The 24982-nt window shown below is 39.3% G+C and overlaps 2 protein-coding genes and 1 non-coding gene across 3 annotated transcripts in view; 1 reads left to right on the forward strand and 2 right to left on the reverse strand.

Annotated features, from left to right (window-relative positions):
- The window catches only part of FBXO9 (F-box protein 9), a 505156-nt gene that overhangs the window by 87038 nt on the left and 393136 nt on the right, over window positions 1-24982 (reverse strand). The window lies entirely within an intron of this gene.
- Window positions 1-24982, forward strand: part of CILK1 (ciliogenesis associated kinase 1) — a 66772-nt gene that overhangs the window by 13608 nt on the left and 28182 nt on the right. Inside the window, exons 2-5 of the mRNA XM_049777014.1 lie at window positions 8797-9069; window positions 11158-11212; window positions 15043-15164; window positions 16874-16953. Coding sequence (XP_049632971.1) covers window positions 8969-9069; window positions 11158-11212; window positions 15043-15164; window positions 16874-16953 — 358 coding nt within the window. The 5' untranslated portion in view covers window positions 8797-8968. The remainder of the gene's footprint in view (window positions 1-8796; window positions 9070-11157; window positions 11213-15042; window positions 15165-16873; window positions 16954-24982) is intronic.
- Window positions 670-776, reverse strand: LOC126015292 (U6 spliceosomal RNA). The gene has a single exon (XR_007498171.1). It is a non-coding gene; the product is annotated as a U6 spliceosomal RNA (small nuclear RNA).

Raw genomic sequence — 24982 nt, forward strand, 5'->3', positions numbered from 1 at the left:
AAGCTTTCTACTGAAAAATTCCCATGCTCTTCGTTTTTTTTTTTTTTGTTTGTTTGTTTGTTTTTAGCATTTGACAATGTATGACTTAATAGAGTTCATTTTTAGATTCAGGGTTACACTAGAGGAACTGTCCATTATCATATTGGCTTATTTCCAAGCTTGTGTCTGAGGCTGTTTTTCATTCACTTGGAGGGCAGTTTGACTCTGTACCAAGAGGGGTGACTTAACAATTACTTAATGGTTGTGATGTTTAGCTAGAGTACTAACCACAAGGCTCTTGGGAAGGTAGTACTGAGCTCTAATACTGTCAGACCTTTGCAAACATTCTCCTTCTTCCCACTTATGTCCCTTTTCTTTAACATAAAACTTTGCTCGGGTATTTTTTGGGGTGTGGAAGGGATGCACATTCAATAATTTTCAGGGGTATTCGTGGCTCTGCACTCAGGTATCACTCTTGGTGGTGCTCAGGGAGTCATATTGAATTCCAGGAATCTAACCGGGTTGGCTATCCCATTGTACTATCTACTGGGCCCCTATTGTACTGTGTATCTATTGGAAGATACCTATCTATCTACCTCTGTGTCATCTCTTCTTTCAGAAGTTTGTCATAACTGTTCCTCTTCTCCCTAGACTTAGCTGGTTGCTTTCTTTTTTATTCTATTTATTTTTTAGAATATAGAACAGTTCATGAATTTGCATGTCATCCTTACGCAGGGGCCATCCTAATCTTCTTTGTATTGTTCCAATTTTAGTGTAAGTGCTGCTGAAGCGAGCATAGCTGGTTGCTTTCATAGGAATTTTGAAACTATTTTTCATGTGCATATCAATTGTGAGTTATTTAAAAGAAAAATCCTCTCCCCTTTCTCATCCATAATGTGCTCCAAAGCCTCAATGTCTCAGTAAAGGTTGAATAAAATTATCCTTGTTAACTTGACCCCAGTTTCTGGCAAATATTAATCTGATTCACTGTACGATCATGTGGGATATCCAAGTTAGTATCAGATTGCAAAGTAGCCACTTTAGCATGATAATTAAATCTTGCCAAAATGATTGGATTTTGTTTTGTGCAATATGACAAACTAGAGGAAACACTATTTTAATAAAAATTTGTAATTCTGTTATAAATAGCTTTCTCAGTGACAGTCTCTAGAAGGGTCATCCCAATCAAAAGTGTGACTGGATGAGGATACCTATGAATGATCAAAGAAAGGCTTCTGTAATTAATATGGCTCTGTGAACTAGTGGTATAAGTACAACTGCAAAAATTTTAAGTTGGGGCAAGTTTGTGTGGTATCAGAATATAGATAATAAATTGTTTAGTCACCACTCATGGCAGTGAATAAATGTTTGAAGATATAGAGATAAATGCCAAAGATAATTAAAGGAGTGGAAAGTAGGTCCTGTGAGGAAAGGTTGTATAATTAGAGCTAGACAAGGCTGATGCACACACATTTCATTACTGATTTCATCTTCATATATGGTCCTTTCCTTACAAATTGTTCAGGGGGACTTTTTGAAGAATAAGAATTTTTCTTACAAATCACAGGAGAGACCTTAGCTCTAGTACATTTAATGCAGATGCAATACTTTATCATCCATAGAAGAATTGTTTGTGCCAGTCCAAAACTCCTGCAGGAGTGTGTTTTCCTTTTGTAAAGGATCCAGTGATAGCCTTTTCAAAACAACACCAAGGACTCCACCAACAAGACTCTGGGTTTCCAAGCTCCCCACCTTCCTTCTGCCCCATTTTTAGGCAGCTGTGCCTTTGTTTCTACTTCTTGGAATACTCAAATCTTTTATTCTATGAAAGGACAGCTTTTCTTTTTTTATCTTTGTTTCAAAAAGTTTTTATCTTTGTTTTTTGGGGAGACACACTCTGCTCTCAGGGTTACTCCTGACAGGTTTAGAGAACTAGATAGACTGGTCTTCAAACTACGGCCCGCGGGCCACATATTGTATTTATTCCCATTTTGTTTCTTCACTTATCTAAATAAGATATATGCAGTGTGCATAGAAATTTGTTCATAATTTTTGGTTTTTTTTTTTTTTTTTTGGTTTTTGGGCCACACCCGGCAATGCTCAGGGGTTACTCCTGGCTGTCTGCTCAGAAATAGCTCCTGGCAGGCACGGGGGACCATATGGGACACCGGGATTCGAACCAACCACCTTTGGTCCTGGATCGGCTGCTTGCAAGGCAAACACCACTATGCTATCTCTCCGGGCCCCATAATTTTTGTTTTTACTCTAACAGTCTGAAGGACAGTGAACTGGTTCCCTGTTTAAAAAGTTTGAGGACCCCAGTGACTGAACCAGTTCATCAGCATGGAAGGCAAGCACCCTACTATTACTCTAGTCCCTATTTGAAAAGGTCTTATATGAAGACATTTTGTACTGCTCTTCGAAGCCCAGCTGGGATAGACCCAATTGTAAAGCCAGGGGCTTTGGTATCAATTCCTCTTCACTTTCCATAACCTGTATGTAATCTCTTGAGAATGCATTCAGATCTCTTCCTTACTCACCTTCCTACCTCACTGCCACGAAACTCTTAAGATTTAGTTTTTTAAAGAAAATGAGCCAGGGGCCGGAGAGATAGCACAGCGGTGTTTGCCTTGCAAGCAGCTGATCCAGGACCAAAGGTGGCTGGTTTGAATCCCGGTGTCCCATATGGTCCTCCGTGCCTGCCAGGAGCTATTTCTGAGCAGATAGCCAGGAGTAACCTCTGAGCACCGCCGGGTGTGGCCCAAAAGCCAAAAAAAAAAAAAAAAAAAAAAAAAAAAAAGAAAAAGAAAGAAAAGAAAAGAAAAGAAAAGAAAATGAGCCATATTGGGACCGGAGTGACAGCACAGCATTAGGGCGTTTGCCTTGCATGCGGCTGACTCGGATAGACCGGTTCGATTCCCCGAGCCTGTTAGAAGCAATTTCTGAGCACAGAGCCAGGAGTAACCCATCCCACCCCACCCCACCCCACCCCCCCAAAAGAAAAGAAAAAGAAGATGAAATGAAAATGAACCATATTGTTTTGGTTTTCTTTGGGGAGGGTCAGATATGGGGTGGGAATCAGGATGAAGGAGGTAAGCCCCCAGCTATTGCTTGGAGATCAGGCACCCTGCTGGTGACTCTTGGCCACCACTGACAGATGGTTCAGTGCCTGAGTATGTGATGCTCCTCAAGCCCTGTGGTACCAGGGTTATCGGGGCCACCCCAGCTGTGTTTGGGACCTCTGGCTGAACCCAGCATTTCTCAGAGAACCTTGTAGTGCTGAGAATTTTTTTTTCACTGATCACTGCTTTTATTGTACTTAAGTAACATTGAAGTTATTAACTCATATTGTGGATACATGATAAACAGTCCCAGCCTTGCTTTGTTTTGTGGGGAGATATGGTTTATGTGTTGATTCTTCTGGGGTTTTCTTTCTTTTTCTTTTCATTCTGTTACCAATTCTATGAAATTAAATCTCCAAACACCATGAGATTTGTTGGTGCTGTCCTTTTACTAATAGTGTGACCTTGGGTGAGATCCATATCTAAGACTCAATTCTTTCATCTATTAATTGAGGATTGGAGGCTTTTGTGAAAATTAATTAAAGTTGTGTGGGATGGACTTTGAAATCTGTTAAAGATTTTGCTTCTCCCCCTACCTCTTGTCATCCTTCCTCTCTTCCTCTCATCCTCCTTCCTGCCTTCTTCCCTCTCTTCCTCTCCCTCCTTTTATTTTTCTTTTTATAGTCTCACTCATTTATGGATTTTAAGAAAAATTAAAAAAATTATTGTAATCAAAAAAAAAGAAAATTATTGTAATAATTCCCAGAGACAATAGAGATGAGGGCCAGAAGGACCAACTTACAATATAAAGCTCACCACAAAGAGTAGTGGTGCATTAGGGAAATAACTACACTAACAACTATCATGACAATCTTAATGAGTGAGAGAAGAATGCCTGTCTCAAATACAGGCAAGGGTTGGGAAGGCGGGAGGGGGGGCTCTAGGGGTGGAAATGTTGCACTGGTGATGGGGAGTGTTCTGTTTATGACTGAAACTCAACTACAATCATGCTTGTAATCATGGTGCTTAAATAAAGATTTTATATATTAAAAAAAAAGGTGCTGGGAATTTAACCCAGGTCAAGTTCATGCTAATGTGTGCCCCAACAGCCATACCTTCTCCAGGGTCTTTGTACTCCAAAATCTTAACCTAGGATCTTACCACACAGGTGTTGCTTTATAAACAGTGTGACCCAGTAGTAGGATACAACACCTTAAAGAGCTACTAAAGAAAGTTGCAGAATCTGATTTTGAAGAACCTAAACAAGCAGGAAAATGCATCTCTCACCAGGAACCTTAAAATAGTTGCTAAGGGAAGTGGAGTGAATTGATGGTGAGAGCTTGGTCTCTGAAAGATCTTTTATATTCACATATTTGTTGGAGGGGGGTATGGTGGGTCACACTTGGTGGTGCTCAGGGGTTACTTCTGGCTCTACACTCAGAAATTACTCCTGAGGCTCAGGGGACAGACCATAAGGGATGCTGGGGATCAAACAAGTGTTGACTATGTGTAAGGCAAGTGTCCCACCCCACTGTGCTAGCTCCTAGATTCACATATCTAGTGAAATGATTATGCAGTCAGATATGCTATTTTGTTTTATATGGCATCTAAGATTACACACAACCTTGACCAGCTTATAGGCTGAATTTATCTTTTTTTTTGGGGGGGAGGGGTTACTCTTGGCATTGTGCTCAGAAATTGCTCCTGGCAGGCACAGAGGACCATATAGGATGCCAGAATTTGAACCACTGTCTGTCCTGGATCGGCTGAATGTAAGGCAAACTCCCTACTGCTGTGCTATCTCTCTGGCCCCGAATTTATATTTTAAGTTTGAAGTAATTTTAGACATTCAGAAAATGTACAAAAATAATTAGTAACCTCCTAGAAATCCTTCACCTGACTTCCTCTGCTGCTGATATCTGCTATAATCATCAAAGAATGATAAAAGCTAGTAAATTAGCCCATAGCCTTGGGATATTAACTAAACTATATGCTTTATTTCAGGCTCACCAAATTTTTTATGATTGTCTTCTATTTTTCTGTTCCAACACCCTATCTAGGGTGTCACATTACATTTAGCTGTCATGTCTATTATTGCCTTAAGGTTATTACAGACATTCTCTTAGTTTGTGTTTTTATGTTGCTTTTGCATAGTATTGGTCAATTTGTAAAATTGACTATATTTGGTTTGTCTAGTGTCTTTGTGGACAGTTGAAGGGCCTGCATTTGCAGAAGTGATATTCCCTATTCAGAGCATGACAACCCAGGTTACCTGAGATCATGTGTGACAGTGACATTGAATTACTTGAATAAGGATGTTTCTCTTGGATTTCTTTCTCCCTATAGATTTACTGTCTTTCACTGGAAGTTAACAGTTTTTTTTTTTTTTTTTGTTTTTCGGGCCAGACTCGTTTGATGCTCAGGGGTTACTTCTGGCTAAGCATTCTGAAATTGACCCTGGCTTGGGGGGACCATATGGGAGGCCGGGGGATCAAACCATGGTCGCGATCTTTCCTTGGCTAGCGCTTGCAAGGTAGATACCTTACCTCTAGCGCCACCTCGCCGGCCCTGGAAGTTAACAATTTAATATATGCTTTGAAACTTTGTAAATGACCCGTTTCTCTTCCAACGTCCATCTAATATTTGCATTCATCAGTAAATCTTATCTGCAACAAATCTTTAATTCCCTCTTTTCCTTTTTTATTAGTAGGCCTCTATGCTTTTATTAACATTTTATTAATGTTTCTTCTCTTGGTGTATAAAAACCCTTTCTGACTATCAAAGTGTCAAATTCCCTCTATCACTGTGTTTCACTTCTACTCAACCTTACTTCTCTTTACCCTCTGCTCGATAAGCTCAGTTCTTTAGCCAGAGTCCAAGGGTTTATTTTTATTGGACACTGTCTATTCCTTTTCCTTGTTTCGGTACATACCACATATGAGTGAAATCATCTGACATTTGTTCTTCTGTCTTATTTTACTTAATATGGCAACCTCTAGTTCCATAAAGTTATAACCTAAAGGTAAGATTCATCTTTTCTTTTATCTGTATAACATTCCGTGTGTGTGTGTGTGTGTGTGTGTGTGTGTGTGTGTGTGTGTGTGTGTGTGTGTGTAACCATTTTTTTCTTTGTTCATTTGTCACTGTATATTTAGGCTGTTTCCAGATATTGGCTTTTGTAAATAGCACTGCAATGAATGAAAAAAAATATATATATATATATAATTTTGAATGTCTTGTATTCTTGGGATAGATGCCAAGGAGTGGGTTCACTGGGTCATATGGCAGTTCTAATTTTAATTTTATGACACGTTTCCATGCTGTATTCCGTAGAGGCAGAACCAGGCAACTTTCCTACTAGTGAAAGAAAATTCCCTTCGTTGACTATTTTGGGCACATCCAGCAGTGCTCAGGCACTATTCTCTGCTCTGTACTTAGGAATGATCCCTGGCTGTGCATGAGAGAGCATTGCTACCTTAACCCCTATATTCTCTGTCTTTTTGTTATTGGGTCACACCCTGTGGCATCCAGGTTTACTCCTGGCTCTGTGCTAGAAATTGCTCTTGACAGGCACGGGGAACCATATGGGATGCCTGGATGAGCTGCTTGCAAGGCAAACACCCGACTGCTGTGCTGTCTCTCTGGCTCCATAAAGGTTCCTTTAAAAAAAAAATTATTACTTTATTTAAACACTGTGATTTACATAGTTGCTCTTAAAAAATTTGTTTCTGCTATTCTAGTTTCCAACACTAATCTTACTACCAGTGTAAAATTTCTTTACCATTGTTTCCAGATTTTCCCTTGCCCCCAAGCCTATTCTCTTAACAGGCACAAATAATTTACTTTGTATTACTTGTTCGCGACTAAGTGGTAATGGAATTATCTGGGGGAAAACCTACAGCAAAAGAAAATTTGTGAAAATTATTATATCTTGCAATGTCGTTCTCTGAAGATTTACAAAGCTGTTTGTTAGTTGATCATTCTAGTATTGGTTTTGTTTGTTAACCTTAGGTGGTTTCTATGCTACTTTCACATCTAATTTGGTATATTCCTACTGGGTGTCAATATTGAAAAATTTGGAGGTGTAAACATGTCTGTGGGGTCCAGGAATTCCAAGTTATGTGGCTAATATGTAGTGGTTGTGGGGCATATCTGGGGCTGCCAGAGCTTCTGGAAGTATAAAAAGGCAAGATGAGGCTGTCTACACCTGTTAAAGCTCAGTGGTTACTCCTGGCTATGCACTCAGAAATCGCTCCTGACCCGGAGGATCATATCAGACGCTGGAGGTCGAACCCAGGTCTGCCCTGGGCAGCCGTATGCAAGGCAAACGCCCTATCACTGTGCTATCACTCTGGCCCCCAGCTTTAATTTCTTACATGTAGTCATCCAATTGTCCCAATACTGTTTTTGTTGACGAGGCTATCTTTATTTCATTTCATGTTTTTATCTCCTTTTTTAAAAATTAGCTGACGGTACATGTGAGGCTTATTGTTGGATATTCTGTTCTGACTTATTGGTCAGAGAATCTTGTCTTTTTTCCAGTACCATACTATTTGATCACTATGACTTTGTAGTTTAGCTTCAATTTAGGTAATAAGATATTTCCCAATTTTTTATTTTTTGGTAAGATTTTGATTATTCAAAGTTTTTTATGAGTCTACACAAACTTTTTAATTGACTGCTCTAAATCCTTGAAGAATGTTATCTGAGTTTGGTAATTTAGGTAGGGTGGTTATTTTAACAATATTGATTTTTCAAATCCATGAGCATGAAATTATCAAAAACATTAATTTTTATTTACATACTAAAAATTTTTAAACATAAATGTTTAAATTATCTCTTTAGTTAAATATTTCTTAATTTGATATAATCTTAATACACAATGCTTATGAAACATTTAAGTCATGGGCTGGAGAGATAGCATAGTAGCAGGGCGTTTGCCTTGCATGCAGCTGACCCAGGATGGTTGGTGGTTCGAATCCTGGCATCACATATGGTCCCCCATGCCTGCCAGGAGTGATTTCTGAGTGCAGAGCCAGGAGAAACTTCTGAGGGCCGCCGGTGTGGCCCCAAAAGAAAACAAAACAAAAACACTGAAGTTATTATATTTTACTATAGGGAGACTGAGATACTCTCCTTTTACAAATTAAAAAATCATTATCATTGGACTGGAACTCCTGACTGCAAATCATGTGCCAAGAAAGACCCCTGAGTACTGTTGGGTTCTCAAATTAAAATTAATACTATAGATATCTGCAGATAGTCATAGAGCACATGCAACTTCTATCAAAAGAGCTTTAATGTCATCATTTCTTGGCTTTTGTATGCTTATGTTGTCAGTCATGGCCAGATTGCATGTGGTTTCTGCTAGTCAGCAATTTTCATCTCCCGACTAAGCAGAAAATCATTCAGTTGAAGCTGATTCATTTCCGAGTCAGTGACATATACATTTCTAAATGATGGTCTCTAGAGTTTTATCAGAAACTAGAAAAGAATGATGCTGGGGTCAGAGGTTGACAAACTTTTTCTATAAAGGGTCAAATAATAAATATTTCAGGCTTTGCAGGCCATGCATTCTTTGTCATAGCTACTCAATATTTTGAGCATGTAAGCAGCTGTAGAGAAGGTGCAAATGAGTGTGCACCATAGAGACCCAGCAATTTCAAAAACTGGAAGCACAAGTTGGTTGATTCCCCATTACACATTCTCAGAATGTGCACTTATATTTATTCTTGTCTCTCATTCTTCTCCACAGGCAGAAGACTGATCTTTGAAAATATGTCTTTGGAAGATAGTCACGTTCTCCTGAATACCTTGTGCTGGTGCTGCCATAGAAAAATTTGGTTACACTCTGGGGTGGCCTGCTGCCACTTTAGGACTGAACCCCCGCAGCCCTGAGATGAGTGTCTGGCCTGAGTGGGCACACCATGAATAGATACACAACAATCAGGCAACTTGGGGATGGAACCTACGGTTCTGTCCTGCTCGGAAGAAGCATTGAGTCTGGAGAACTAATTGCAATAAAAAAGTGAGTTTCTATGGCTAGAGCAATAAAAGCAGTAGGGTGCTTGCCTTGCTTGTGGCCAACCATGTTCAAGCCTGGCACTCATATGGTCACCTAAGAACCAGCGGGAGTGATTCCCGAGTGTATAGCCAGGAGTAACCCCTAAGCACCGCCAGGTGTGGCCCCAAAACAAATGAAAACAAACAACCAAAAGTGAATTCTAGTACTGTGGGTACAGAGTGATAGCACAGTGGGTAGGGAATCTGTCTTGCGTGTGGCTGACCAGGTTTGATCTTTGGCAACCCATATGGTCCCCGGAGTCTGCCAAGAGCAATTTCTGAGTGTAAAGTCCATAGTGCCTCTGGGTGTGGCCCAAAATACAAAAAACAAAGACCAAAAAAAGTGAGTTCTAGCTTTCACACCTATGAATGAATGCATCCTCAGCCACTCACATGTCAGCAGAGCTTTCTACTTTCTTGGATCAATTCCTAAAGGATGGAAGGCAAGAAGAAGAAGCTTACACACTGATTTCTAATTTCTTTGGACTAGATACTTATTGACCCTGAACTTTTCATTTCAGAGGTTATAAAAACATTGCCACTTTAGGTCTTCAACTTTGGAGACTGTGCTACCTTTACCCAACCCCTTTTTAGTTATCATTGTGCAATGACTGGAGGTTGCACATGCTTGCTAACAGTGGTGTTCATCAGGGTTTCATTGTGCCAAAGATGCTCACTCTCTAGTGATGCAAAGTAATCATAGACAGCAGTGATACAGAGATCATGCTTGGCATGTGGGACAGTTCAAAGGCTGGAACTTGTGACCTCATGCATGCCAGTTTGTTCTTCTGCCACCAAGCTGTCCCTGGGTCCCCATAATTGTTCTGTTGTAGGGTATTTTATTTAGGTTTGAGGGTCGTATCTTGCAGTGCTCAGGGCTTACTCCTGGCTCTGCAGTTAGGGATCACTCCTGGCGGGGCCTAGAGGACCATATGGGATAAATCCAAGCCAGAGATATAGTTCATGGTAGAATTTTTTTTTTTTTTTGGTTTTTGGGCCACACCTGGCGTTGCTCAGGGGTTACTCCTGGCTGTCTGCTCAGAAATAGCTCCTGGCAGGCACGGGGGACCATATGGGACACCGGGATTCGAACCAACCACCTTTGGTCCTGGATCGGCTGCTTGCAAGGCAAACGCTGCTGTGCTATCTCTTCGGGCCCATGGTAGAGTATTTTCCCCATTTATGTAAAGTTCTACATTTAAACCCGGGCATCAAGAAAAAAAAATACATCTCAAAAAAAGATCAAGTATATTCTTATATTGTGTGATAATAATTAGTAACAAATAGGTGAAGACATTATTTTAGGGGCCAGGGATATATCTTTTTTTTTTTTCTTTTGGTTTTTGGGTCACACCCGGCAGTGCTCAGGAGTTATTCCTGTCTCCAGGCTCAGAAATTGCTCTGGCAGGCACGGAGGACCATATGGGGCGTCGGGATTTGAACCGATGACCTCCTGCATGAAAGGCAAACGCCTTACCTCCATGCTATCTCTCCGCCCCCCAGGGATATATCTTAAAGGTTGGAATATCCTTTAATATTCCTAGGTTAGATCCCTGGCATCATATAATACCCCAGGTATGTCACTAAAATATAAAAGAAATATGTTATTTTGAAGGAAAAGAAAATGGAGTTATGAGAAACGATGTAACTTAGTTTGGATCATTTACACAGGTAGTATTGGGTTGATAACTACTGCCTTGCCTTATCCCATTTGTCCTTGCTATTTTATTAATCCAGATCCATTATATCAATTATTAATTGCTTCATAAATATTTATTTCAATTATGAGTAATTTCAAGCAACAGACATATATCAGCTTGCAATTTCAGGGTCTGAGAATGGCTTAGTTGTTCACGGCTTGGAGCTCTCTAATGAGGTTACACAATTGAAGTGCTGACTAGTGGACTGGAGACAACCCCTTCTAGTTCACACGTGATCTTGGGCCATTAAGTATTTGTCTTAGTAATTGGCTTCTTTCACATCATGAAAAATAAAAGTTTTCCTGTTACTTGGCACGTTATTTGTTTTTTTGTTTTTTTTTTTTCTCTTTTAGAATGAAAAGAAAGTTTTATTCCTGGGAGGAATGCATGAACCTTCGAGAGGTTAAGGTATTTATTGGTGGTCTGGGGAAAACTGTTGTACATTTGATTGAATATTTTATGTATATTTAGGCTTATGGTTGGTAGAATCATTCTGTTTGTGTGACATCACTGAATCCAAAACAGGGCAAGCCATAACATTAGGGCATTAACAATGAAAAGTAAAATAATGCTGTACTAGAAAGTGCATTAGTGAATGTACATTTTGTGGTATAGTACTGTAAATCCAACCTTAGATTTATTATATTTCACTTCCTTCCCACTAAAGTCTTTTTTCTTGAAAATTGTGCTGAAAACAAAGTTTACCGTGTTGACCTATTGAAATAGTCGTTTCAGTGATATTTCAAGCATATTATTGTATAACCATTACCAATATTCCTTGCCAGAACTCTTATTGTAAAATTAAAGCTCTGTTCCCATTCAGCACCACCCTCCCCTCATGAATCTGATACCCTTACCTTCTAGCAACCCCCTAATACTTCATTTTGTTTGCTTGGAGGGTTAAACCCAGAGTGCTCAGAGGGCGCTCCTGGCAGAGCCTAGTGTTTGCCTGGAATCATACCCAGAGCTCTAGCATGCAGAGCATGTGCACCAACCCTTTGAACTCTTACCAGTCCACCACATTTCTGCTTTGGCCCAATGAGTAAGACTGCTAAAAATACCATATTTATTTATTTTTATAACTTTTCTTTCACATAATGAAATTCATATTTAGAACTGAAGCCCCCCCCCCCCAACTCCTTGTCTATTATTCAGCTCTTGAAAAGCTTTAAAATACGTTTTCCTCTTTGATGAGTTTGCCCTTGTCATCCACTGGATATCTCATCTGTTATTTGTAATGCAAAAGATGTTGTAAGCAAACCACCCTCAGTGATACTCTGGCTGTTCCTTTCTCTGCTTGGGGGTCACTCTGAAGGCCATCTGGTGACTGGGCCCTAACCTCGCAGGTAACTTTGATTATAAACCAGCTAATTTGATCCTGAGGGAAGTCCGATGGATAAACAGTACTGTCTCCCTGCCCTCTTTTGGTGTGAAAGTATTAGAGACTCTAAATTGCCCATGGATCTCACTTTGAAACAGCCATGATATTCCACTCTTAGACAGAGGCCAGTAATTCATGCTCAAAAAAAAAAAAAAAAAACCAAAGCAAAACGAAATGTACTGTAGAGAAGAACTGAAAGCTTTAAAAACTTTTAAACACTTCTTTTTCCTTCAATAACTTTGCACTTTTGTCCACTGGACATTTCCTCCATTGCTTGTAATGTAAGCATTACATGGATCATGGACCATGGACCATGTAATCAAGCAGGCAGAAAATGGCCAGAGTACTTGAGAGTCCTGTGAAAACTCACAAGTTAAACGTTTGTGTTTGATACCCACAAAGAATGAGGACTCTAACTCAACTAAAAGAAGTGATTAGCCTGGTTGGATTATTCTAGAAGGATCTGACCATTTGGCCAAAACAGCTGAGGACTTCCTGCCAGAGAGACATCTTTTTGTTTTTGTTTTTGGGTCACACCCGGCAGCGCTCAGGGGTTACTCCTAGCTCTATGCTCAGAAATCGCTCCTGGCAGGCTCGGGGAACCATATGGAATGCTGGGATTCGAACCACCGTCCTTCTGAAAGCAAGGCAAACAAACGCCTTACCTCCATGCTCTTTCTCTGGCCCCTCAGAGAGATATCTTGACAAAAACTTGCCCTTTAGGAAACAAGTTTCCATAATTCTTTGTTCCCACTCACTAACCATATTTCTTCTGTCCCAGCTGCTTAAAGTAATTTGATCACACCATGCATCTCTATATACTGGAGTTCCTTATTATCATTAAATGCCCTTCCAGATGTAGATTGTTTATTTCAACATGATCATCTTTAGATATTGTGGGTTTTTTATTTGTTTGTTTGTTTGCTTTTTGGTCCACACCCGGCAGTACTCAGGGGTTACTCCTGACTCTGTTCTTAGGAATTACTTCTGGCAGGCTCAGGGTCCATATGAGGTGCCAGGGGTTGAGCCTGGGCTGCCACACTCACTATTTCTCTAGCCTCCTTGTGTTTATGAAATGGTTTTTATTTAAAAGAAATTCACAGATTATAAAAAGTTTTATGATCTATAATTATGAAGCTCTTCTTTATAGGAATGGGCTTTAGGAATGAATGGGTTCATCCCACTGGCCAAGGTGGAACTTTCTGTGAACAGATCTGCTGTCATGCTGGGCACCTGGTCACTGGTATACATGTTTATTTGTTCACCTCTGGCACAAATAATAATGCAAACAGAAAATAGTTTACAATTGCAAGATTCCTTTGTATGTTCTGGGACAAGTCAAACCACCTCGATATCATAGTGAATAATTGATGGATCATGAACCATTTTCTGAACCAACTCACTGACTCTCTGGCTCTTATTTCTCATCCATCTTCTGACTTTTTTTTTTGGTCTCTGTTGTTCCTGGAAACAAACATATCTTGCTCTCATTTTCAGGGTCTTTGGTGAGCGGAAGGTCCTCATCAGTAAGATTCCCCCTTCTCCTTCTTTAGAATTTACATTTGGGGCCAGAGAGAAAAAATATACATTGATTAAGGCTCTTACTTTGCTTGAAACCTATCTTGGTCAATCATGAGCATTGCATATGGGGTCTCCCGCCCTGCCAAGAATGAGCCCTATGCACAGAACCAGCAGTAAGCTCTGAGTACAGCCATGCATGGCTTGAAAACCAAATTAAAAAGATTAAATAAATAAATTTCCTTTTGTCAGGAGTAATACATTACCAACAATCACATGAGTTTGATGAGCGTTGAGAGAAGATTAGCAAGCCTGTGTTTGAACCAATCCCTGTTTAGAGTGTCTGAAGATTGCTAGTTGGTCATCTGAGCTAAAAGCAGCTACTTTCTCTAACCCAAAACAACCAAAGCCTTTTTTCACTTTTTTTGATTACACTGACTGCTCTCAAGACATGAACTTCCTTACCAAGAAAGTGTTTACCTAACCTAGTCCTGGCCCATTGCTTGGTGTTGGGGAAATTGGAAATGCCAATAAGCTATTTATTCATCTTAGATTCAAAAGAATTTTCTACAGCAAGTTACTGTCAACCTCATAGAAGTTTTTTAAAATAGTTTTCAGTAAAATATGAACCGTTTTACAGTAGTGTGGTTGGAACTGGAGGCAAGCAAACTCATTCCGAGGGAGAACAACAAATACAGATAGCTCTTACCCACCTGTGGTCTTATAAAAAACTTAAAAAACTAAGGGAATAAATAATAAGTTTATGTTTTATGTTTATATAAAGATTTTGAAAAAGGGGGACTAGAGAGGGCTAGAGTGGAGCACAGTGGGTAGGATGCTTGCTTTGCATCCGGCTGACCCAGGTTCAATTCCTAGCATCCCATATGATCTGCATATGATCCCATACGATCCTACTAGGAGTAATTCCTGAATGCAGATCCAGGAGATGGAATGCAGATCCCTTAGCACTACCAGGTGTGGGCCCCAATACCCTACCCTGCCAAGAAAGAGGAAGGGATAGAAAGTATCATTTGGTTTATAAGATTGAGATTAGCATCAGTGAGGAAAAGGAAAGGAGGAAGGAGTAGGTGACTAGAAGTAACATAGGGATAGTGATGAAGGGTCTTAGGCACTTTGGTGGTGATGAAGATACAGTAACTTTATATACTAAAAGTATAACTGTTAACATTACCTAAGCTATAATAATAAGTAAAATTAAGTTAAAATATGAACTGCATTTCTGTAGTTATAGAGAAGATTTTTTTTTGTAATTATACATAGTATTGTTTTTCTTTTAACATCTCTCTTAATGTTTGGGTATTTTTTTCCTTTTTTTCAGTCTTTAAAGAAGCTCAACCATGCCAATGTAGTAAAATTAAAAGAAGTTATCAGGGAAAATGATCATCTTTATTTTATCTTTGAGTACATGAAGGAAAACCTATACCAGCTCATTAAAGAAAGGTACAGTGTGGTTCTTTGCACTGTTAGAAAGTAATAGCAAACTAGAAGTGTTGGCTTTCTTTTATTGTCACAATTCTGCTGTTTATTTGCTATTTAAAACTGCCATCAGAGGAGGTGCCCAGCTCATCAATTCTTACTTTGGAAGTCTTGCAGCCAGTCGCTTAATAGAAACTACTGGCAATGTAACTTTGTGTATCTTAGTGGTTTATGTTTCTAAAGAAGCTCAAAAGATACTCTACAGCTTTGTTTTAACTCCATTCCAAAAATTACTTGCTATGGTTATTTCAGACTTTACCAGTAAACTACAATCATACCTAATGGGCACATTTTCAGATGAATACCATTCACAGCATCCCTCTGAGTGAGTTCATGAACAAATATCTTCACTGTCAATAATAATAAAGAGAGAAATCATGATTTATCCCATCAAAAGGAAAATGTTATCACACCCTGCCTTTTAAAATCTTTTAAGCTGGAAATCCTTAAAATTTCCCCATTAAAAATTTTCATTTTAGGGGCCAGATGGGGTGGCACAAGCAGTAGGGCCTTTGCCTTGCACAAGCTAACCTAGGATGGATCGTGGTTTGATCCCATGGTGTTCCATATGGTTCCCCAAGCCAGGAGTGATTTCTGAGAGAATAGCCAGGAGTAACCCGTGAGGGTCACCAGGTATGGCTCAAAGGCAAAAAAAAAAATTATTTTAGATTATATCATGGAGGGAGAGATGAAATTTGAAGTTTTTATTATAACACTGTGATTTACCAAATTTAATGGCAGTTATTTCAGGCATTAAATATTCAAACAGAGCTGACACTATTGTAAAATTTTGAGGTGTTGCATGGCTATGATTCAGCATTTATAGATCTGGAACAAATTTGGTGGCTTGGCAGTTTGATTTCTGTCAAAGGCTATCAAGTATGGCTGTGACAGCTGTGCCCTCCCCCATTCTGAGAAGGCCCCAGAGTTTTTATCTTAGACGAGACTACTTGGGAAGAGTTAGTGACTATTATGTTCCTTTAGAGCTTAGTTGTGGGTCTGGGCCATTTTTTATTTTTCTACCAGGGAGATGTTGGTGTGGCAGGGGCTCAAAAATTTTAGAGAGCTTTGGGAGATGTTACTATAAAATATACATATAAATTTTCTTTGTAAATACAGATGTATCCAGGATGTAGTTATATTACATGGATAAATATTTTATTAAAGAACCTGGACAAATTTGCATATAATACTTTGGATATTATAGTATAAGTACTTTGGGGCTTTAGGCCACAACAGATTATGCTCAAGGTTTACTCTTGGCTCTGTGCTTAGGTGCATATATGGTAATGGTGATCAAACTGGGGTCAGCCACATGTAAGCCTTACCTGCTGTTCTCTCCAATTCCCCCTTTTTATTATTATTATTATTATTATTATTATTATTATTATTATTATTTTGGTTTTTGGGCCACACCTGGTGGTGCTCAGGGGTTACTCTTGGCTGTCTGCTCAGAAAAAGCTCCTGGCAGGCACGGGGGACCATATGGGACACCGGGATTCGAACCAACCACCTTAGGTCCTGGATCGGCTGCATGCAAGGCAAACGCTGCTGTGCTATCTCTCTGGGCCCTTTTTATAACATTTTTAAAAGAAAATAAAACATAAAGACTAGAGATTTCTTTTCATGTGTAAATTTAGATTTTGAACTTTTTACCCCTCTGTCCCATACAGAAATAAACTGTTTCCTGAGTCTGCTATAAGGAATATCATGTATCAGATATTACAAGGACTGGCATTTATTCACAAACATGGTAAGTGAAATATTGTATTTTTAATAGCAAAATTTCAGCACTAAATAGGAGATAGGAAAGCTTAATTTTTTTAAAAGGTTAAATAGTTGAGAGACTGGCAGTATATTTTAGGATATATTTTATAACTTAACTTCTAAATTGCTTTCTTGTGATATCTACTTATTTTCTATACTTTAATTTTGAACTTATTTATGATGCATGAGAGGATTATTCATAACCATTAACTGGAGTGAAAAGTCTTAGATTAGGGGCTGGCGAGGTGGCGCTAGAGGTAAGGTGTCTGCCTTGCAAGCGCTAGCCAAGGAAGGACTGTAGTTCGATCCCCCAGCGTCCCATATGGTCCCCCCAAACCAAGGGCAATTTCTGAGCGCTTAGCCAGGAGTAAGCCCTGAGCATCAAACGGGTGTGGCCCGAAAACCAAAAAAAAAAAGTCTTAGATTAGAATTAAAGAAGATTTACATCTTATTTTTAACCTGCTAATATACTTTGTTGTAGATATTCATTTTCCTAATGCATTTGTATTTCAGTTTGTTTCAAAAAGCATTAAAAAAGTGATCTAATATGAGTCAAACAATGCAGGAAAAAAAAAAAGAAAATTAAGAGGGGCTGGAACAATAGCACAGCAGATAGGGTATTTGTCTTGTACATGGTCAGCATGGGTTCAATCTCTGACATCTCAAATGATCCCCTGAGCCTGCCAGGATTAATTTCTGTGTGCAGAGCCAGGAGTAATCCCTGAACACTGCTGGGTGTAACCCAAAAACAAAACAAACAAACAAACAAAAAAAGGAAATAGAAAACTTAATAAAGGAAAAAGGGGAAAGAGTATGAAATAGTAAGGGTTAAATTAACCCCCATAAGGCATGTCAATCAGTTTTACATATTTGATTCTGAGCTAGAAGCAAAATGTGAAATTAGACCATTTACAACCTACATAGTACCCCAAGACAGACAAAGAGTTGCCTAAGAGTAGCAGATTTATTCTTGGTATTAATTGAAACCAGAGACATTTCTCTCATAGAGTAGATAATAGGTAATGTTGCTTCATGGTCAACACAATGACAGATTACAAAGGGCAGTTTCAGGATACATCCCTCTATAGAAACCAGAATTATGGCCAGATCAGAGAAACAGTTCTATTGTAGTTTAGTATGGTTTACTCCAGGGATCATATGTTTAGTTCAAAGAGCAATTTAGCAAATCTGGAATGAAGACTCCCAACTTATTTGATGCTACAACCCTCTTTTTTAAAAAAAGAATTATTCATATGCCCCCATTGTCCAAGCATCCTCTCGGGAATGTTATCATCCACTGTGGGAGAATACTGATCTAGATAAATGAGTGTTCGTATACTCTTTAGTTTGTTCTTACTGAACTTCTAAAAGATATTGTAGAGCAATGATGGTTCTGTTTTCTAGTAAGTATGTGAAGCTAATCTTGATTACTAACAAGATTCAGTTCCAGCTAGGTTTGAATTGATATCATCTCTTGAACTCAGGGCAGCAGGATGAAAACATCACCAGTGGAGAGACAGAAATCCCTGGGCAGGCCTGTGAAGCTGCAGTGTAGCTATTTTACACAGGCAGAAATTTGTTCGTTTCCCAGACTAAGGAGGTAATTGCTGTTACAATCATAAATGAGTTTCATTATCTAGTAAAGAGACTGTGAAAAACTTAACACAACTTTTTCAAATCCTAAGTGAGTAGGACAGTCATTGTCTTATAGCTGAAGGTTCAGTACTTCTGGGGTCACTCCTAGCCTATACTTCTTCAATTCTGTATAGTCCCTTCCTGTGTTAGTCACTGAGTGAAATAAAGTAGACAAATAATGACCATATAAATTATTATATAGGCAAATAATGTAGACAAATAATGACTATAAATCTTCAGGCCCTTGCTGAATAATCAGGAATGAGTAGGCAAAGCTAAGCCAATTTTAATATTGACTTATTAGTTAATGGCTCTTTGATTCAGCTCTCATAGATAGAGACAGCACATCAAGACCTATCTCGTTTACAAAACACAGGAAGCTTCTGATAAATTATCTTCAAGACAAATAAGAGGAGAAGCTTACTAAAAGCTAGGACTAGATTTAAAAGCTCAGGGAAAAGAAAGGATGAGAAATCATAGGTATCCTAAAAGAGAAAGACTAACTGTATGAGAAGCAAATGGTAACCAGTCATAGTGTTTGTTACTTGAATTATTTGGGTTATTCCTTGGCTTAATCCTCCTTTCATTTTTTGTGTTTTTTACAAGACTCAGATAGTTATAATCAGAAATCCATTTATTTTATGTAGGTTGATGTTAAGTCTCATTAAACATAAACAGACACATACTCGGAACACATTCAACTTTATAGTTGGTACTAATTGAGGAACACACTAGAGCATATGTACTGTTATATATATGTACATATACATGCACATGGATTACATATGGAATCCTCCCACACACATACACATGTTTATACCCACAATACTATACACAATATATATATTGTGTCTGATAATTTAGTATTCATATACTACTGTGTCCAAACAGCTCCTTGGAAATTTTTTTTTTTTCAGGCCACACCTGTTTGATGCTCAGGGGTTATTCCTGGCTATCGCTCAGAAATTGCCCCTGGCTTGGGGGGACCATATGGGACGCCAGGGGATCGAACCGTGGTCCTTTCCTTGGCTAGCACTTGCAAGGCAGACATCTTACCTCTAGCGCCACCTTGCCAGCCCCTTGGAAATTTATTTAAGCAATGCAAGGACAGACCCCATTTGCTTTTATAATCCTGGCCCCACTGCTATTCCCAGAGATTTTTTCTGTCATGAACTCAGACTAGTTTAAGCATAATGTTTTATATGTTACCTTGTTCATTTCCTTGCCAATTTATAAGAAAGAATAGATGATATATACTCCTTTCAAAGAAGAGGAAAATCCCACTGTAATAAAATGGAGTAGATGAAGCTCAGCCATGCTTCAACAGAAAGAGGGAAAAAAAAGGAACAAGATGCGAAGATGGTAGTGATAACAATTGTAGGTAAATGGGTATTTGTTTTGCAAGACTTATCTCATTTTCAGCCCTAAGTGTATTTTTGGTGACTTTGGGATGGTTTTTAGATGATATTGAATGGATTTTGCATATTTGTACTTGTAATTCCCTGTTAGTTATGGAAAAATTAATCTCCATCACTTTACAGATAAAGATGTGAGTTTCATGCCTGTATGCTTCTTGTCTGTTACCAGTTTCTCACTATGAGAAGGTGCATTGTGCCCCATAGAGAATAGATTCCTTTGAGAGGGAAAACAACACTTCAGTTAGTTGCTATGGCCATAAGTCACTGAGTACTTTTCTCCTGCAGGGAATAAAAACACAAGTCTACTTGGTACTGATTGAGCAATATCAAAGCATATGTGCTTTGCAGTAATTACCACAAAGCGAGTTCCATCCTTGACCTATCTTTACTAATATCCAGTTCATAAATACCTGTGCATCTTATCATAAATGCATTGACTGACTTGGAGGACAAAGTTTAGCCCCTCTCCACAGAAGATGGTTCTCTGTTCTGCAACTCCTTATTGTTTGTTTTAGCTGTGCATGATCATGAGCCAGCCTTCAACCTGGCTGTGTGCCACTGTCTTTGAGACATTCTTGTTGAGAACACTATAGTTTTGGTTTTTTTTTAAATTTTTTTTTTTTTTGTGGTTTTTGGGTCACACCCGGCAGTGCTCAGGGGTTATTCCTGGCTCCAGGCTCAGAAATTGCTCCTGGCAGGCACGGGGGACCATATGGGACGCCGGGATTCGAACCGATGACCTCCTGCATGAAAGGCAAACGCCTTACCTCCATGCTATCTCTCCGGCCCCTTTTTTTTTTTTTTTTAAATATTTTTAATTAAAGAAAATGCATTACATAGTTGACATATTGATCATAATACATTTGTTTCAAGATGAGAGAGTAAAGTTATTAAAAATAGAAAGAATAAGGGGCCGGGCGGTGGCGCTGGAGGTAAGGTGCCTGCCTTGCCTTCGCTAGCCTAGGACGGACCGGACCGCGGTTCGATCCCCCGGCGTCCCATATGGTCCCCCAAGAAGCCAGGAGCAACTTCTGAGCTCATAGCCAGGAGTAACCCCTGAGCATCACAGGGTGTGACCCAAAAACCAAAAAAAAAAAAAAAAAAAATAGAAAGAATAATAGAAAGAAAAACTATAAAAATAAAATGGAAGAGAAGAGATAAGAAAGAAATAAGTTTCAGTAGCAACTATGTTTGTGAAAATTATTGTATCTCCAATAAACTCATTAATACAATAGCAGAAGGTTTAATAAGCTTTTTTTAAAAGATAAGAGATTAAAAAATACAATAAAAATGTGAGTGTGTGGCAGTTGTTGTTGTTTGCAAAGGCACAGCAAAATATGGGAGAAATAGAGAGGAAAATTCTTTGGCCTAAAAACAAGGAAACTTTACCTATTCTGGCGTACAGCCAACTCCAGGCTCCAGGCATACTAAGTTGTCTGACATCAAAGTATTTTTCTGTGGTCCCAGTAAAAGCTCTTCACAATCAAGGCGGTTGCTATCAGGTTCCTGTAGCTAGAGATCTTGGTTTCTGTACAGATACTATGTCAAAGTGAGGGTGACTTGGAGTGTTTTCTGTTTTCACCTGCCCTAAAAACAGGTTATTGCTGTTACCAAGTCGTTAGGGTATCATAAGAACCCTCTCTGGAGTAAGCCGATGCCAGGGCAGCAATAGGGCCTTCCTTGGTAGAAGTACAATTCCTGGTTCTGATGTAGAAAACTGTGATTGTTTCTATAGATAGTATCCAAGGTTCAGGAGTGAATGGTCAATGTCCATTCTACTGAAGTCAAGTCATTACAAGTGTTCAGGGTGTAAGGCCACCCTGAAGTATCAAATTTATGTGTTTCTATATATATTAGATAAGAACTTGTTTGCACATGTAAGCTTTCCTCATTTTAATATGTCAATGTAAAAAGGCACAATGCCACTGGTGCATATGGGGGCAGAGGTAACAAGCCCAATGATCCCCATAACTTGTTTCTAACATGAACTCTAAACACTAGAGAAACTTATCTACTAGAATTTCCTACTAAACAGATCCCCCCAAAATAGGTGAAATTGCCACTACATAAGAAGATTTTCAATAAGGGTTATACCTATTAAGGAAATACATCTAAAGAAGCATTCAAAGAAGATATACATGTCCCCCTCCATAAGTCTTTTGAAATAGTCTGGGTGGGGGCTAAAATCCAGAGCACAGCTTCAGCCTGTGATTTGATCTTGTGGAATCTAAAAAATGGCTCCTAGCAGTCATATATCAGGAAAAATCCTCAATCCACGGGCTTCTCAGAAACTGAATCTGGTAGCACACGAAGGTCCACAGTGAAGGGAGGTGGGGAAAAGTGGCCACTGAGAACAAATAAATACCGGAGTATCAGCTTCTTCTCAGACTGAGAATTTATCTTTTCACTTTGGGAGCTGGTTGGCAGCTGGCTGGGGTGGGGGTGGGGGAATGTTTCACTTCATGAGGAGTTAAGAACTGAGGGTAAAAAGGGTTAAATGGAGGGAAGTAACAGATGTGAGAGATAACATAAATAACAGGGGTGAGAGAGTAAAAGGCTAGAAAAGAATTTGTAATGTGGTAAGCAAAGGGGGAGGTGAGTTATATATGACAGGAGGAAAGACAATATACAATATAGACATTAGATATATTACAGACAGATCTCAGATATTATCTTGAAATGATTAACATATACACTCATGCGCACACATAGACAGGCACTGAGGATCGATCCATGGGTTACAGTTGAAAAGCTGACCCAGGTGAAATGGGACAGAATGCTTAAAAAAAGTCAGATGGAAGGGTTTTCAATTTTCTAGGCCAATCATGATTGGTGAGGGTAAACTTTACTGAAGAAAGGCTTCATGGATTAGATTGTGAATAGAGTATTCTTAAAAAAAATCATTTTCAAGTCTAGAAAAGTAAGTGATATGGTCAGATACTGTCAGAGGAGTCTATACCATGAAATATTGTCTAGCGGGTCTTAAGTTTTCTGGATCTAAAAGCAATTTTAAATTATGAGCATTATGGTATAATGGTAAACTACTTACAATTGAAAACAGATTTCAGGGGCCTGAGAGATAGCACAGCGGTAGGGCGTTTCCCTTGCAAGAAGCTGATCCAGGATGGATGGTGGTTTGAATCCCAGCATCCCATATGGTCCCTCGAGCCTGCCAAGAGCGATTTCTGAGTGCAGAGCCAGGAGTAACCCCTGAGCGCAGCTGGATGTGATAGGAAGGAAGGAAGGATGCTGGGAATGACCCAAAGAGACAGCCCCATTTGCGTTTTTTGGAAGGGATTAAAAAGTGAGTTTCTCTATTTCCTCCCTGGCACCAACCTGGTTGACCCCACAGGGCAGTTGAGTAGGGATGGCACTGGAACCCAGAGGGAGTCAGAACACTATAGTTTAAGGTCAGAAGTATATGTGAAATCTTGTAGTGCAACGGGACCTTACACCCTTACGTAATGATCTGGCACAGGCCTCAGAAGAATGGGCATTTTCCATTCACCCCTGAACCAGGCAAGCCATCCATGAAACATCCAAGTTTGTCTATCACCTGGAAGCAATCCTCTACCAGGGAAGACCCTACTGCTGCTCTGACATAGACCTGCTCAAAAGAGACTTCCGTTAACACTGAGAAGACCTGCTTACAGGACAGGGCTCTCTACATTGCCCTTTAATTGTGAGGTGAATCTAGAGGATGCTCCACATCCTGACTTCAATGTAGAATATGCAGATTCCAGGATCTTTTTTTGTTTGTTTGTTTTTGTTTTGGGGCCACACCTGGCGGTGCTCAGAGGTTACTCCTGGCTGTCTGCTCAGAAATAGCTCCTGGCAGGCACGGGGGAACCATATGGGACACTGGGATTCGAACCAACCCCCTTTGGTCCTGGATCGACTGTTTGCAAGGCAAACGCCACTGTGCTATCTCTCCGGGCCCAGATTCCAGGATCTTTAATACAGAAACATGATACCAACAACAGAGACTGTGTGAAAAATAAAAGTGTGTTGGCACAACAAACAATGTCTTGGATCGGACAAACTAGCTTGCCTGGAGCCTAGAGTTGGTCTTATGCCAGGAAACTTCAGGTGTAGGGTCTCCTTATATTTAGGCCAAGGATTTTCCTTTTCATGTCCCTCATATTTTGGTGGGCCTATGCAAACAATAATTGCCACTCTAACACCATTTTTACTGTGCTCCTTTGACTCTACTCCTTAAAAAAATACCCGCTTAAACTTTTGAGGTTAACTTAAACTAATATGCATGTGCATGGAAATGTAAAAAAATATATGCCTTTAATGTTTAAGGAGTTACATAAGTTTTATGGCTTTAGATTGCTTTGTGTGCTGCTAAGAAATAATGTATTACAATCAGCAGACTTGACGGATAAAGTAATTGTACATGGGTTCTGTTTTATTTATCTTAAAGTTCTTTGGCTGAAAGTTCAAAGTTAAGATATCAGCAAGGGGACTTTTTCTGAGAATTCTATTTATGGGTGATTGTCCTTCCACTGTAACTTTACCTTGTCCTCTTTCTTTGCATCTTTGTTCTCATAATTAAAAATAAAAAATTAAAAAAGAAGTATATGGGCCATTTCAATTTCCAAAGCAGGAAGGTGTGCTGCCCAAATGCTAGGTTGTTATGTATCCTTTGATTTTTTTCACACACTCACATCAGGCTTATTGGGAGCAGAATGCTACAGAGAGGAGAAAGACTTCTTTGTGCTATGATGTTTTCCTTATCCATGGGTTATTAATGAAGAGTAAGCATGGCATATTTTCTGCTAACATGAAAGAGAAAACCTTTCTGTTATCCAGCTGGCATGTGATACCCTGAAACTAAGTTAAAGATCTTATCTTTGTCTTCTGAAAGCCTGTCTTGAACAGGAAGACTCTTTTCCTAACAGCCCTTAGCTGTGGCCTGATCTCTGAATAGCCCAGCTAGAAGAATTTTCACTGGGC

Source organism: Suncus etruscus, chromosome 7 (genome assembly GCF_024139225.1).
Source record: "Suncus etruscus isolate mSunEtr1 chromosome 7, mSunEtr1.pri.cur, whole genome shotgun sequence".
Taxonomy (NCBI): Eukaryota; Metazoa; Chordata; class Mammalia; order Eulipotyphla; family Soricidae; genus Suncus; species Suncus etruscus.